Source organism: Tinamus guttatus, unplaced genomic scaffold (assembly GCF_059628265.1).
Source record: "Tinamus guttatus ecotype Peru unplaced genomic scaffold, ASM5962826v1 Tinamus_guttatus_pri_ptg000048l, whole genome shotgun sequence".
NCBI lineage: Eukaryota > Metazoa > Chordata > Aves > Tinamiformes > Tinamidae > Tinamus > Tinamus guttatus.
The window spans coordinates 13,194,339-13,211,917 of NW_028288582.1; the positions used below are offsets into that span (position 1 = coordinate 13,194,339).

Below are 17,579 nucleotides of genomic sequence, written 5' to 3' on the forward strand. Positions count from 1 at the left end.
TCTCTTCCCCCTTTTCCTTTTTGTACATGACAACATCAGCAAAAAACTTAAAGCCTATTTCCTGAATTTGTTGCAAAATATAAGCCAGGTGTGTATGATTTTGTTTTTCCCCAAGATATTGTGTCTTCTCCTTCAACAGAAGAGTTATATTCATAACACTGGCAAACAAGAATAAATTACTTGAGTGGAAAATGGTCTCTTTCTAGAACACACTTTCTGTTGCTTTAGGTTCATACCTTCTTCAACTAAAGAGACAAGGTAGAGAGGTTTAGAGACCTCATTGGGTCAGGGCACTAGATCTCACTCTAATACAGCTTTCATCGAGTTGTCTTTTGCTTTATTAAAACACCTGTTTAGAGTATTCTGGGTCATTCTAAGCACTTTCTCTCTTTTTATTTTACATTTGTTCAAAACTAATCTACCACTGTCTTTTCCGAAATTTATATAATCAGTATACACAATCAGTCTCCCCTTTTTTAAGTGGAGACTTTAATTACCTTAATCATCTTGTTGCTCTATTATGAGTTTTCTCAAATCTAAGCAGTGGGGCCAGATATATACTGGGGGGCAGTACTACTGATGACATCCCCTTCCATGGGCTGCAATGTGATCCTTCTGTGTATACAGGACACAGAAGTGCAAATTCTGTCATTGCCTTAAAAAAAAGCCTTCCCCTCTTCTGTCTTCACCTCAGTTTCTTATTCTCCTTCCTACTGCCACCAGGCTAAACATCAACATCCTATTTTATCATTCTTTCAATATTCCCCTGTGGAGAATAAGCTACTATTTGCTTGAGCTGGATGCTTATAATCATTCTTGTCATATTTCTAAACTCCCTATGCATTTTATTTGTGTCCTAAGTGATGTGATCGAAGTATCTTATTTCAGTATTTAAATATAATGCGGTATTTACTTTCACAGTTGTAGGTGAAGACATAAAAAACATCCACACATACTTCTCTCCATGCTGTCAATCACTGCTACTCTGTCAATCTTTGGCAATGAGGAAATATGCACATAAATGAAACTGCATGCACTTGAAAATTGTGGTTAGAATAGTTATCAAAACCACCCCTCCAATATAACTACTTTATTTAAATCAGGCTTCTATCTTTTATCCAAAAAAATTCTGGTTCAGCTAGTTAGAAATCTACATTTTGTTTCCATTCATGTTTAGGTTAAAAATGAAAAGGGTTAAAATATCATAAACGTATTGGTGTAGCTGTTGAAGTGTCATCACTTCCCCTGCTGCCACCCCTCTCCAAGTTCTGTGTACAGTAAAACGTGCAGAATAAGAAATGAAAAAACACTGACCAGGGTTACCAATGTGAACTGGTGCTCCATGGGATTCTTCTAATTCAGAGGTTGCTAGCACAGCTGCTTCTAACTTGTTTGCAGGAATAGGTCTCATTGTAACTACTAAGTTGCAGCAGAAAGTAGAAACACTGTAGCAAGGCACAGATGTCTGATAGTTTCAAAAAAAATCCAAGGTGTTAGCAGGAACATTAATATTGTAGGTCTCAAATTTGTGCTATATTTGAATTTAAAAAGACTGCATAACAACATACCATTTAAATTATTATTATTTCATTCATTTAGCATATCAGGCAAGTGTGCACGTAAGATTCAGTGGTGTGGAAGCCAAACATTCCATCTTTGAGCTTTTTAATATAATAATTACAAAAATTTAAGCATGTGTTAAGGTTTAAAATCTTGTTTCAGGGCATACAGCATGGTGAGTTCAATATATTCTGAATGTTGTCCAGAAACCCTGTGATTCCTAAATGGAGAGGGAAAAGATGTTGACAAATCTACTTTTATGAATCTGTACTGGAATTCAGGGAAACTCTGTAACACGTGAGAGTCCAGAACTCTTATTTTTGGTGGCTGAGAGTAGCTAATTCTACAGAAACAGTGTGGAAGCTCCACAGATGCAAAATCTTTTGTGCTTTTAGAAAAGGATAGAATTCATCCTTAACTGCCTGGGTTGCTGAAGTTTCTTTTCCAGTCAGAAATTAATCTAGCAAATTCATTCTGCTTTAAATGCCTCATATCTAAATTGTATTTGAAAATAAACAAAATATATGAAGATATCAAGAGCTGTACAGGAAATATTAAGTGAGAAAACTTTATTATCTAAAACTACTATATCTGTAACTAAGAAAGTAGTATTTAATCCTGTATACACTTTATTAATGTAAGTGCTATAAACAGTAATACTAATATACTATATAACTGTAATGCTATATACATAATTGTATTTTTTTTAAGCTTGGTAGAAAGTCTCAGTATAAGATATATTTCCTTTTTTTTTTTTCTTTTTTCTTTTTAACTAGTGACATAGGGAAAAGATTGTCAAATTATAACACTGAAAACAACAAAAACCTTTGTTTAGAAGAACATCTTCATTAGCTCTATGAAGAAAACAGGTAGACTTACTTAAATGCTTTGAATGTTAAGGATCTATGTATTGGTGCTAGAATTATACCAAGGTTTTCACCTACAGTAAAATCCCCACCTATACATTTTGTGAAGTAACCATCTTAAATGCCATGGAGGATATTAACTTTTTGGGAAAAAACATTTTCTGTCCCAGATGCCTAGATCTTTTGGCCTGGCTTCATAGCAAATATGCGGTTTAAAGGCTCTACAGCTGCAGGAAAAATTCAAAACATAACTTTCATACATGAGGAACAAAAACCCTTTTGTCATGCATCATAAAAATCACTCCTGTATGCTGGAGCTTGTGTGGAAAGTCGATGGTCAGAATTCTGCATGGGTCATCAATAGAAAGGGAGAAGAAGTCCTAAAGAAAAAAGTTACCATGGTACACAGGGAAAAACTTTGTCACTGTAAATGAATAACAAACTGTTTCAGTTTCCCAGAAAGTCGAGACGAGCACTGACCTGATGCTGGGCATATTTTACCCTAAATATTCAGGCATTTGGCACTAGCACTCTCCTAAAGATACTGTGAGAGTAGGGGTGAAAAGCCATGATTTCTGAGTGATAAGCATAGAAACCTGATATGAATATGGATAAATACTCATTGAAGACTATGACAAACAATTTGTCTATCTATAAATATATACTTTACCTTGTACATGCTTACGTTACACTTTTGTTCAACATTTCTTACAGGAATGCCAGCATTCTGCAGTGCTTTTTCAAAAGAGAAGCTGCAGCCTAAGTAGAAAGTCACCATGTCCTTGAGTTGTTCAGCATATTCCTTTAGACTTTTCAGAGATCGAGTAAAAGTTCCATGCTCATATAACCTGTACTGTAGGCAGTCAGTTCTAGTGAGGAGGAAAACAAGTTATCACAGCTTTATTGTACTTTTGTAAGTAAAAAATGTGACAATTTATTTGAATTGGAATTAATCCAATATCAAAGCAGAATATATAGGCTATTTTATCCTTTCCTTTCTGAGTAACAAGGAAACAAACACACAGACATGCAAAACAAAATCTCAAAACATCTTCAGGAAAAGAAGCCAGCACACTGAATGTGTTAGAAATATGTATCTTCAAGGTTTTATAGGTAAATGTTCCCTGTGGGTATTTTGCTTCAGGATTCAAAAGCTAGGGAACTGGTCAAAGTCTTGTTTTTAGTGTTTGTTGCGGGAGCACATCTCTTAAATCCCAGCGACACTACAAATATCACCATGACTACTAAATAGAGGAGATAAAGCACCATTTAGTTTTATAGGCTCAGACAGCAAGATTTTAATCATACACAAAAAAAATCACTTTCACATTGTAATACTGACATAATATGATAAGCTTCTTGAGAACAAGATGATCAGACTGTTTCAATTCCATTATATTCACGCATAGATTTAATTCAGATGCATAACATCCCCCCCCCCCCAAAAAAAGAAACTTATTCAAAACGTTCAGCAGCCAGCTCTTCTCTGAAGCAATGATTTCCTCTAATTGCCATCAGCCTGAATTTCAACACTTTGAGAAACCCGTATTTACCTGATATCAGAATCACTACTCAGAGAGGGGCATTTCCAATCTCCTGGCTGACTTCTGTACAGCAGTGGTAGGGGCCCTTTGTTGGCATGGCAAAACCTTTCAAAGTCATCAGCAAGCGACTTGTGCAGAATCACAACGTTTGCCTGTTTATAGCCTGAAAATGTGGAAGGGAAAACAACTGGTTGTTAAAACAACTCTTTATTTACAAAACAATAACATGCCTGTATAGATGATCTGTAAATAATTCTATAAAAATGTTAACTGAAGTAAATTTTAGATACAGACCTCTGTAATCAAGTTGCACTGCAACTGTTGAAATATCTTTAAAATCACACCTAGATGTACTCTGTATGTGAAATTGTTTCTGGCTAAAACAGTTGGCAAGCATGGGCAGTACAAGAATCTGAAGACAATACGATATCTTTAATAAATATTTCTATGAGAAAATACAACAGCACAACTGCTTTGAGCTAAACAAATCAAATAAAGAACATGAGATATTAATACTACAAACATTGCATATTAATATATGCAAATTTGAGCACAGACTGGGGGGAAAAGGTTACTGTATACCTCACGCACCTTTTTATTTATTTTCAGGTGTGCTCTCTCTCTCTCTTTATATATACACACACACATAAATATATATATATATTTATATATATATATTTTTATATATATATGTGTGTGTATGCATATATATCATGGCCAGTCCACCAGTAAACTCCTGGAATTCTGTCATTACATTACTCATTTTTCAGTGTTTTACCTGGCTGTGGAATTTTACTCTGGGCTTCATTTTAACAGACAAAATTACAGGTCAAGCCGGAGATTCAGCCAGCAAAAGCATTTTCATTTCAAGTCTTTCTAAACAAACAAACAAAACCCCTGAAAACATTAATACACAAACCATTTTACTTGTCTTGCATGTAAATACCAGCACAGAGAGGAAATATGAAGTAGTGCATAAAAATATAAACTAACAGTCCTTAATTCTCATATTAGCACTGACTGATCATATTCTTGATCAAAATTGTCCATGAATCCCAAAGATTAAGTCATTTTCCTGAAGAAAGAAGCAAAGCAAAGGCTTAGACTGAGGTAAGCACATATTTGCATACTAAATGTGCCCGCAAAGTGTTCTCCTGGGAGCACTCAGCACAAAAATTCACTTTATTACTAACAAAAGTTACTAAATACAGAAATAGTTTATTGCTAAATATAGCTATATATATATATATTTGTTAAATAAACATATTAAATTTAACATGGAATACAACATTATGTTCAGTTACTCTTCAACCCTATTCCCTGCCACACATGTGAAATCCACAGGCACCTTCTGCTTTGATATTCAAGAATTCCTAAAACTATGGCTTTAATTAGTGCATTCAACTCAGGTACCACTGTATTTGAAATAGAAGTCACATCTAATGCACTGGACCTGTCTGCAACTTCCAGGTGTCTAGGAGTTATAACCAAGCTTCCTAACTTTATAGAACAACTGAATCACTTTTCCTAAGACCCATCCTTACTTTCTTTACGGATAGAAAGATGTAATTGAATCTTGTTATATTTGTAGGATCATGTATGTCCATAGTTAAAAGTTTGAATTGTTTTGTAAGTAAAACAGTTCTTCAAATGCTGAAACTACTGCATTTAAATCTAACACATTTGTGCATACATTCAAAAGTGCATTTGGGGCAAGCTGAAGGGAGATCATTAGCACTATAAAATATTTTCCATTAGTATCTTTCACTTTTGTGCATAAGAAGAAGGCAACCATACTTAAAAGGCTCATTCTCATTCTAGCAAATGATCCCTAATGTTCTTATGCTATAGTCATGCTACTATACACAGTAGCACAGTATACACAGTTGATGAGTTATTTGCCACAATAGATTTAGTTGTATTAAGGTATATTTTAAAGTTGATGACATATATTTTAAAGAATGATGACAAAATTCTGTTTCTGTAAAAGTACAGCTATGAGAGATGCAAGACAGAAATCAATTCTTCAGAAAGATATTTGGAAAGTATAAAGCTATCCTCACCTTCCATGTAACTCCCAGTTTCACTGGGTTCATGTCCAGATTGCACAACAAATGAAGCAGAAACCACTTCTACAATTACAGTCCTCTAGTTCTTCCCAAAAAGTGTGTTAGGCACTAAGTCAAGCAAGGTTCTTGTAAATAACACAGTATGTCATTTTATAAATGTGATAATATATGTATATAAACAAAGCCAGTTTTGGTTAAAGATTTTTCAAATGTTTTCTGAATTTGTAACTTCTCACTGGTTTAATGGGGGAGCTGTGGGATACTTGGCAGTTTTGAAAGCAAAGTCTATGTACTTTACAGAGGTAGGATGAAATATTTTCTTTAAAGTAACCTTGTGATTAAAAAACATAACCTCAGGTGCTTAAAATGTGATTTTTTTTTTTAAATGCCCAAGTGACCTAAGAATGTAAGGCAGCTTGACTTTTTCTTCTGTTTTATTTCAGTGCTTTCAGTTTTCCTCCTTTCCTTTAAAGGCAAAAAATCAAAACCAGCTGTGAATCTAAAGTGGAGCCACTCTTACACTTTCACATTTACTCACCTTCTGCCATTCCAGAAGTATTACTAATACTAAGTCTGTTGCAGCGAATTATTCTTCTCAATGCTTGAGGAAGAAGAGATTTCAAGTTTCCTGTCCAAAGCATCTCTTCAACCTTAACAGAAGAACATTATATATATATATACATGCTTTGTGTCTAAATATATAACATATATATATTATATTTTTCAACATTTTAATTTCAGATTTTCTGGAGATCTTAGTTAAGTTTCCTCCTTGTGCCCTCCCTCTTCCAGCAAGGCTATTATCAATGGGGAATTCTTTCTTACAACTCAAAAGGCAACTCAGGGCAAAGGGTTATTTCACTGGCACTTTATGATTAAACTCAAACTGAATTGTTCAATGAATTAGTCAGAGAAGTGCAGTTTATCATTCCAGAAAAAAAGTAGAGTTCTTTATGTTCTTGTTTGTTTGTTCATTTTTTTTCTTTCCTTTTTCCTTGTTAGGTATGAGTTTCCTGGAGTATTCACTTCTTGAAAATTTATTACTTGTAAACTGCAAAAGTACAAATGGATCAACCAACCAAGCTGCAATCTGGAATATTACTTCTCTGCTGAAAATGCTTTTAGATAATTAGCATTGTAACTTTGCCATGAAAGAGAATTGTACTCAGAAAATGTCATTTTAATGTTTCAAATCTATTGTACTTCTCAAATATTCATTATGTAGAAATGAATACTCCTGCGGCTACCTTTCCACTGAGAAAGCAGACATATAGATGCTTAAGTCATTTTCTATATAATCTAGAATAGAAACAGAAAAAAGTACCCTAATTATAGTCAATCTCTGTGTCTCTTTCAATCTTTGGAAGATTGAAGATATCTCTTTCTGCAATCTAGTCAAAGTCCATACAGAGTCTTTTATCTCAATCTAAACTATCTGAAAAGTAAGAGGCATTTATTTCATTAGGAAAAAGTAAAAAAATCAGGATAAAACAATAATTAGATTGCTTATGATTTCAACACTGGCCACTTTTCCACAGCCTAACTTGGAAAGAACATGTGTCAACAACATGTCTCTCCAAATAAAAGAAAATGAGCTATCTTCCAAGTAATCAAATTACCAAGGTACCTCCAAGGTTGTCTTTAACTCAGAAGCAGCCATTCTTGATATCAGTCTTAAGTAGTTATAAATATAATGGAAGCTGTGCTCTTCCTTTAAAAGAAGCCAGTAAATTAATGTACAATGAGATGTTAGGGGTTTCTAGCAAAGGTTAACTTTTCTATTAAAGATCCACTGTGTTTTGCATAATAACTATGATGGTACAAGTTGCAAGTTTCACAATGGAGTAGAAAATACCTGAACCACGTTATTGTGAAAATTTTTACCTCTGAGCAACTCATTTGTTGCTTTACTTGAAGTATGAGCAGTGATATGCTTTGACTGAAACTTCCCTTTCATCATATGTTGTCTATCCAAATTGTTTCCAAAGCCTGCTGAATTCTGAGAGGTTAAGCCGGGTGCACTGAAATTTAGAGCAAGTTTTGCATCTGGTCTCTGAAGCATTTATTTCTTTTGGCTGATGATCTTATATAAACATTTCAGAATAAGAAATAATTTTGTTTTATAAACTTTGACTTACTACTTTCTGACTCATCTTATACTTTCTTCTATGTATCAGACTGTAGACTGCATGAAAAAAGTCTTCATTACAAAATTATGAGGAATTGCAAATACACCCTTCAAGGCCAACAAGAATTTGGATTTAGAAGTGTGGCTGAAACCTATCCCAGGCCTATAAGTGTCAATTTTAAAACATGATTCGTACTGGAAATAATTTCAAATACTAATCTGGTATTATTCATTCAAGAGGTATCAAGTCAAATACAGTGATCCTAATAAAAATGTCTTCATTAGATTGTTTCAAATGACTTTTCTTTATTTCTGAGTATCATTGGAATCCTCTATAAAACTGAACACCTTAAAAGCTACTAGCTCTTTGGAACTACTAGATTTGGAAGACCACCTAAAGTTCAGGATATACCATGGGCCAAAACTGGTCTTCAGCTTGGTATATCGTCAGAAATGCCAAGGTAAAGGTTGGACAAGCCTGATTCCACACTCAAAAATTGGACTAACAAAGTATGTTCAGCTGGTATAAGCTGAATTTTTTTCCTTTAGTAGCTGTCAAAAAACCATGTGTGCCAATAGCAGAAGTGGAAGTACCTACAGGACTTCATCAGCAAACATTTAAGAGCCTAAAAGTTTTAGGCTCATATAAGAGTGACTGTTGAGCTACAGGACTTTGAATACCAGCAGTGCTGAACTGCTGGCTTTATGTACCTATAGAAGTATTTGGACATGTAACTCTTACTTCATGAAAGCAGAACCTCATTGCAAAGCGATAAAATGTTACTGGTGAACTAGTTAGGACATGAATAAAAATTAACAGGCTGATTCACCTCTTTCAGATGAGAGAGAAAACTCTTCTTACGCACATTTGGTATCATTAAAGTTCCTGTGAAGATTTTTGTTAAAGAACTAGTGAATAATATAGTACTAAAATCTTCCTTTAAAACTTTATGCCACTTTATTTCCTGTACAATGTTAATACTAGGGAATGTTCTTGTTTTTCTTCACTAGTCCTGAGATTTAGACAGTGATGCTAAAAACTGCTAACAGAAACTAAATTTGGCAGTGAATGTCTATTTGACTTTCTCAGGAATGGCTAGTTTCTATGCACCATGACATTTCACAGTGTTAGGGGGCATTCTTAGGTTACAGATTCTTTATTTCCAGGATCTCCTGGAAAATACTTGGAGTCACTATGGCCTATTTGGAATAACAGAGAAGAAGTAACTCGGGTCTTCCAACATCTACTCCGCTTTATCCCACCAGGCTGCTTAATGAAGGGCACAGACTGGTTTCAGAGGGCATTCAAACACCTTTCTAACTAATCCGCTCACATAACCTAGGAGAGCACCTGGAAAGATGGATAGCCCAGAAATAAGGATCTGTGCCTGGCACAGGTTTTTGAAATCCTTTTAACCTGTTTTGAGGTAGTTTCAAATAATGGTAAAATATTGTCACGTGGATATGTTGGATTATGATACAGACCCTGAAAAGGCCCTTAACGGAAGAGGCTGCAAGGGTGGATGAGACAGGAGCTGTACCCGAGGGCACCATATGGGGTGTGCCTGTTGGATGTTCTAAGGCGCCCTGAGATCTAGTTTTCTGACTGAGTATCTTCAGTAGAATGAACCTCAAAAGCAGGCTAGACATAGTCCTGGGCAATTAGCACTTGAAAACCAGATCATTTACTGTCTGCATAATGATAAACTTCCTACTAAGAGCACAATTTGGAGAGGGGAAAAAAAGTAGTTCTCAATCACATTGCTCAGATTGGCCTGTGCGACTTAAAATCCTATGCCCTGTATTGCAAAGCTTTGTAGCATTCAGGTGTCAAGGCAACTTTTAAAGCACCCTTTCTTGAACATGCTGTACCATATTAGAAGCTCAGCAAATATATCTTACAGGTTTATGTGAAGACTCAATATATTTCATGTGTTTTGAGTTTTACATATCAAACTTTAATGACTGGTTATTAGAATATATTGCTGTCTGACACATTAAAATGGTACTTACCCTCTATTGAGCTGCAGGCACTATCATATTCTGAGCTACACTTATAGATCTTGGCAAGGAGCTTCGAGGCAGGGAAGAGATAACTACTTATAAGAATCAATGAGAATGCAATCATTTATACTGACCTGTGTGATTAAACAATGACGGTACTATGGCATATGCCATATCATTAATTTAACTGACTTGTCAGAAACAGTACTGCACAGAAATTACATGTTCAGAAGATACGTATTTAGAAAAAATGCTTTACTTTCTGACTGCGACTGACGCAAAAAAAAAGATATGTACCATGTTTTGGTAGAATTCTAAACAGATCTTGAGTCTGATTTTCTAAATAATTTAGTTAACTAGTAACTTAACTAAGTAAGTATTACATGACATCTAGATTTACTGTATATCTAGTGTAGCTTCACTGACTTCCATGGACGCAGGCAGATGCATACGATCTGACGGTTTCACCCTGCTGATTTATAGAGTATCCCATTATTCAGACAACGATCTTCAGGAAGGCCAGACGTGGAGACTGAATACTTTCATTTTTCAGAATGAATTGTTACAATGAGAATCTCTAAATCATTCACCATTTTCACATGCCCTTCTCAACATGCTGGTTAAGTATTTGTTCCCATGTGCAGGGAAATGGTTTCTACTGACACGATTATAATGTTACTGGTTCCAAGCCTGTGCACAACAGGTTGTAAAGAACATGCTGCATTTACTCTGAATCCCCCAACTCATGTTCATGTCTGGTAGAAAGAATTTGAGGGGGTGTCACTTGATCCTGTTTTAAAACAAAAACAGTGCTTTGAAGAGGAGTATCTTTGCTAAAGATTTGCTCATTTCTGTTTTAAGCTTTATGTGGTAACAAAGTTAGTTTCTGTTTAACCAGGTAACAGTTAAATGTTCAACAGCAATACTTAACAAAATCCTCAACTGAACATGAAACAAGAAAAATGCAGCAATAGCCTAGGTTAAACAATGAGGCTGTCTCAGATGATTTGAATGACCAGCAGAGTCTTCCTCACATCATCCCCTGGCCCAGGGCAGCTCCTGAGCTCTGTGTCGCCTCTCCTGCTCTGTCTCCTTCCCTCTGAGCTGGATCCCATGGGAACAGCTCATTCCCGAGTTTTGTCTGACTGTACAACGTGGCTATATGGGATTTGGACACTTTCTCCTCATTAACTATCTTTCATTTATAGGCTTGTCGTATCTCCCAATTATAGGACCTCTCAACCTTAAAGTAGCTTTTCCTGATCATTGAGATAATGCAATGGAACTTTATAAATCGTAAAACACAATGAATATTAAATGCATAAATGGCTTCTAGACTTATAATATTTTGACTCCTCAGAGCCTCAGACTCATCTACATCTTTCTCAATATACCTACACAAATATGTGTATGTGATATACCTATATCATATGTATGACCTATTATAAATGTATATCATATGATATATGATATATAAATGTATAACATATTAGAAATCCTTATAAATACTAAGGATGATAAATTAAACAAACTTTTTCTAATTAATTCTTCCATTGCACCTCACAAAATTTGAAAGCAGAACCGCCAACTAGCCTTGCTGAAATATCTATCTTTACATTAATTTTTTGATTGAGCTTTATCTTACAAAGAATGTTTGTAATCTATAGATTATAATTGCTTTAGACAAACTGAAAAGGGAGGAAATGGAGTGAGTGAAACATTTTGCATTGCCATAGATCTTTAAAAAGTGAATCTGTAAAATTTATAGATATTTAAATATGAGTGTAGATTCTTTCAAGGCCCATATTGTAAATTATTCATTACATAAGAAAATGGAAAAATGTCATTTAACTGTCAAAAAGATTTCACTTTGAGATGTAGTGGGTGTGTCCACATACAGCTGTGCTAAATTACACCAGATAAAGACGCAAAAAAACTTATGTAACTGAAAAGGCTTAAAATAGCCTTCCAAAGTGTCAGTGCAACTGCCTCACCTTTACAAGTAACAAGCAATTTCATGAAATAAAATGAGGGGAAAGGTAAAAGGATGAGGAAGGCAAAGAAGAGGGCAAGTAGGAGGCCAAGGGTCGGGGCGAGAGGGCAAAAAGCCCACAGATTTCAGCAGACATGGACAACAATCCTGCTTGGGGCCATACAATGTTACGCATAATAGTTTCCCCATTCTACATCTTTCCCCAAAGCGATGGTTGCTTCATATTTCATGTTTTGGAATTCTGCAATATATTGGTTTTAACAGTTAGCAACGTTGATTAGGAGCAGCTTGTCCTGCTTCTGCATTAAAAGGATCTTCTTGAATATCACCGTATACCCAAAAGACACCTGACCTAAATCCTTTATTTAGGTATAAATAGATTTCTGAACCTAAACTGGTATTATCCTTTCAGCATAAAATGCTAACATGGTACTTTGGCACATACAAATAGAGAATAAATCAAGGAAAAACGCAGATCTGCAAGAGGAATGCAGTTTTATGCTGACCTGTGGCCTGTGCTGGGTCTGCAGGCAGAACTGTCTGCCAACTCTTTTATATCCATAAACATTCTTTTAAAAGGGAGAAGCTGGAAGGTCCAGAGCACTGGCAGTGAGGGAGCTTCTCATGCGAGTTCCAGTTACAGACTAGATCAGATATCCGAGGATTAGATGCTGTCACTGTTGGCTGCTCAGTGGCTTGCGCACTGCACCAGCATTACAATGCTGGCTGTAGCCAGACAGCCAGTGTCTCAAACCTTCATATGCAATTTGAGCAAAGAGCTCAAAAAGCCAAAGGAATACATAGTTTGTATTCTTATCCCACAGAAGTAATCCTAAGCTTTTATCCCTTTTCCCTATGTTCTGTGCGTAAACACAGTACAAGCTGCAGGACTGTCAATCTCGTACCTTTTAACACCATAAAAATTATTTTTTTAAAAAAAAGCAGCTCAGTGTTAGAGATGACTCATAATGCTGCAGCATCACTTAGCTGACTTGAAAGAGATGTTAATGTCATCATTTTGGTTTTCTTTACCAAACAAAAAGAAGCAAAGGGCTCAAAATGTCTTGAGCCTCTATTGCTTCATTTCATATTTTTAAAAGATCAGCACTATAAAGGTAGTACCTTTGTACCTCCAAAATTCAATTTTTAGATACATGATGACATATGAATTCAGCCCATCCAACTGAGCCCATTTGTTGTAAAGAAAAAATACAGAGAAATAAAAGATAGCTATTTAGTTTACAAGTTTAATCACTGGATTCTTAGAAATGTCTGCTGAAATATGTAAAAACAGCTTGTCTCAGACCTTGTAGTCTCAGGCCTCAAACCTATAATACCTCTATAAGTACCAATAGAGTAAGTAATAGATACAAGTGGAGTAGTCCTGTTGGGTGGGTGAAGTGCTTAAACATTCCCTATATTATGGACAGGAAAAAATGCAAGTAAATACATAGATGTATGGGACAAGCTGAAACCCTTGAAAGAAAGTATGTTATAATTAGAAATTATGAACCACATAGCCAAGAAATAAGTTCTAGCTTTTCTTTTTCTTTTTTTTTCCCCCTCTGCTTATTAACTATTGCTCCTGTTTGTGTTTCACTACATGTCAGATAGGTAATTGCAACATGCAGCATCAGTATTTAGGAGGTGTTTTAAGGTGTCAAGCCAGGAATAACTATTTTTGTTCTTTAAATTTTTTTCACCTAACAAATATAGAGAGTGTAAAGAAAGTGCCAAATTTTCCCCTTCCTTCCACCAACCCCCAATCTCTCCCCAAAAGGGGAACACACCTTTGGCTTACTTGAGGGTTAGATTTTGATCTAACTGAACTTTCCTCTTCTCTGAACAGGATTTTCAGTTTCCATTATACCACAGTCCTTGAGAGTTTTGCATTGTAGATTACACATGAATAAAGCCCAACCAATGAAAAATAATTTTAGATGGGTGAGACTAAAGCCATATGAAGCTTAGTGTACTGATTTTGAGAATGACCAATGGTGCATATCTAAGGAAAAGTCTAAAACTTGCCTGGTAAAACCACGATTTGTGGTTCAGGACCTTCTTGAACTAAGGGAGATTTCTCTGTTTTTAAAGGTTAACATAAAAACTGACAGGCAAGCAGTGGATTTCATCCTATCTAACAGTAATTTGCGGCATTCTGTATGGGTAACAACAGATAGCTGCTGAATGAATTTGCTTGGGAAACTGTGTTGATAAAAGCCAAGCATTCTACATGAGCCGCTATATCCCCGTTCCAAAAGCTAACCCATTTAAAGCTAACTTAACTGCTTTTATATTAGAGTGGAATCTACAAACAGAGATACTCCTTCAGTCACACACACATACACTTGTGAGATGAGTGTCTTAGATCAGTGCTCTGAATACACTGAATTAGCTGTTCCTGGCACAGTTTTGTCCCAGATCAGGAACAGACAGTATTTGCATTAAAAAAAAAAAAAAAAAAGCGAGGGAAATGAATGCTCATCAGCTTGGACTAATGGGCTCCAAGCTTAAAAGTATAATTAGAAAGAAATAGAGCATTTACATTTGCAAAAAATAAACTGTGAAAATCTACAGTTTCTGTCTCCAGATGATTAAGTAAATGGGTGGGGAGAGGCAAGGGAGGAGAGAATTTAGTTCAAAGCCGGACCTTCTTGGCTAGCTTCTATTTTAATACAATTAATAAAAAGGACCCTCTTTTGGGGACCATGTAGACTTCTGAAAATGGATCAAATCTTTAAGACTGGTATTTCTGGATAGAAAGATGTAAATCAGCAAACAGGTAGGGTACCCAGCTACTTGGAAATAAAAACAAACAACTGCGTGTAGTGCAGGCTATTTTTATCAGAGTATTTTTAATAATGAAAAAAAATAGAGCATGATAATTGGAATATAGACTGATGGTGTTTCTCACTATAGAAGGAGATAGAGGATTTCAGTTGAACTGGCACGACTTACTGGAACCTCATGTGATATCCCGTCAGGCTGAGGGAACAGTCAGAGACGATTTCTGGTTAAAACAAAACAAAAACCTAATTTGTTTGTTCCAAAACATTTGAAAAGATGATGGTAGTTAATGACTTTAAAAGCCCATTCTCTACTGAGAGAGTAGGTTTCTCTATTTTCCTTACCAGAAATCTCTTCTCTATTCTTTTACTACTTGGTTTTGTATACTAAAAGACTTTGACATAGATGTTCTGGTATATATGAGGCTAATTTGGAACCTAACAAGCACTTAAACTGCAAATACATGAGATATATGGTCACTGTGTCTATGGAAGAATACTCACAAATAGGAGAAGTTCACTTGAGCATAAGAATGCAAGACTGGAAAGAAGTGAGACGACATAAAAATACAGTTTACGAGAAGGCATGATAAAGAATGTGAAATCATACATAAGAATTCACAGATCTATGCCCTCCCAACCAAACAATAAATGTGCCTTATTTTTTTTTTTTACTTCTCTCTTCATTTACTGGAAAGTTTAAAAACTAACTATTCTGAGTAGATCCAGCTTCAGTCTGGAAAATATTACACAATATTTTCCACTCCTTTTGAAGGAAACTATTAAAACCAGTACTTGGTTTCAAACTCTAGGCCAAAAACAAAAAAAAGTATGTGTGTGTGCATATATGTATATGTGTGTCTTGTGTGTCTGTGCACTCCCTGGTTGAGCAAAGCAGGCAAAATGTTCTCAGTTAAACAGTTATTTCAAGACTGCACAATTTTAACAGAATGTAAGACAGTCCAAACATGAATATCTTATAGTTCAAAGGACAGAATGATCTGTATGTGACTTTTCTGTGGTTACCAAGCATACAAAAGAAAGTATGCAAAACAAAGCCTATAAAGCAGGCATTGTTTAGGATATAATCTATGTACATTAAAAATAGCTAAGAATATTTACAAAAATGAAATGCATCTAAATTGTGTGACCTCAGGTTCATGAATTGTGCAGGAGTCACACATCTCAAATGTCTGCCTTGAACAAGAATAGAGAGGGCACCATGCTCACAGATGGCCTACTTTGTTCCTGATAAGTATTTTTCATGGTCAGCCAGTATTGGAACAATTTTCAGCTTCAGCAAAGAAGCCCAGATTTTCTCAGGTGTGTTCTAGGAGCTTTCGTCGAAGCACGTGAGTGAGAAATGTTTTTGGGGGAGGCCTGGGGACAGCGATGAGCGCGGTGCGAGGCGCAGGAGCGCAGCGCGACCCGCCGCTCCGGCAGCAGCAGCGCGGGACGCGGCGCGAGCAGGGCCGGCGGGAGGGAGGCGGCTCTCCCGGCGCGCACGCGCGCTGAGGAGGAACCTTCTCGTGCAGGGAACAGGAGAGGCACAAGGAAGGGCGGGTGGCCGGTGCCTGAGAAGAGGAACGATTACGTTTTCGTGGGATATCTGCAGTCCAAACAGGTACATAAATGCTACAAAAAGAAGAGGCGGGGGGCAGGGATTAAATAAGGGTTTAATACTAACTATCTGCCTGGCAAAAGTACGGAAGGCCTCATGATTTTCACAGAGCTCCCCTTAAGCTCCTCTCTACAATCAGTCACAGGACAGTGCTTCAGGATTGCAGTGAACATTTTACATTTATGTCCAACCCAAAATGATTTATATAATGCTTTAGTACTTGCTATCCAAAAGTAGTTATTTTGTCTAATGCATAAACTGAAACAATAGTTCAAGCTTGTTCCCTATTCTCGATCAGATAGCATTCTAAAAAGAAATACTGTCACACGGGGAAACTGCTTTACTAACTCATTATCTAAAGATTTGGAGAAAATAATATAAAGCATCTAACAATAACTTACCACCCGACAAGCCCTAAAGTTTCATAAGGCTTCACAAGGCCGTGATGCAGATGTATGTTACTCTGGGCAAGGGGTGATTAGTTGGGAGGACAGGCAAGTCCCACTGTTCTCCCACTGCTCATTGCAAGGAATCCTACGAATCCACAAGGCTCACCTCATCTGATCTCACCTATTGGAGATGTGAACATCCGCTGCATCTCACAACACTGCTAGGAAGGCAACCCTGAATCCAAAGGGAAACAGGTCACTTTTTCTACAATCTGGTCTAGCAAAACCTGGAGGAATGAGAATGCCTGTCAGTGTTCCTTTGAAGCCAGACACCTGATATTAGTTTAAACCTTCATTAAATCCCACAGAATGCTGGAGATGGTGACAGAGGAAGTAACTCAGAGTTAATTGTTATTTACAATATCAAAAAATCTTCATTGCTGCACTGTTTCATAAACTATGCATAACAATACATTAACAGGCAGTCACAACAACAGAAAAAATGGCTTTGAATGTGACATGTTTAGGCAGAGGGATGCCAAACTTCATTCCCAGCCAAATTTACTCAATGACTGCCAGAGGGAAATCGCCTTAATGGACATTTCTGTGCATGGAAGGT

The 17,579-nt window shown here is 36.3% G+C and overlaps 1 protein-coding gene across 2 annotated transcripts in view; it reads right to left on the reverse strand.

Moving 5' to 3' along the window:
* DGLUCY (D-glutamate cyclase) overlaps positions 1–17,579 on the reverse strand; it is a 40,805-nt gene that overhangs the window by 17,211 nt on the left and 6,015 nt on the right. For both annotated transcript variants that reach the window (XM_088539718.1, XM_010215722.2), the window contains 4 exons: positions 6,578–6,689; positions 3,980–4,133; positions 3,097–3,295; positions 1,315–1,465 (listed from right to left, as the gene is read on the reverse strand). In XM_088539718.1, the coding sequence (XP_088395844.1) occupies positions 1,315–1,465; positions 3,097–3,295; positions 3,980–4,133; positions 6,578–6,680 (607 nt within the window). In that variant the 5' untranslated portion in view covers positions 6,681–6,689. Of the gene's footprint in view, positions 1–1,314; positions 1,466–3,096; positions 3,296–3,979; positions 4,134–6,577; positions 6,690–17,579 lie in introns of those variants that run through there.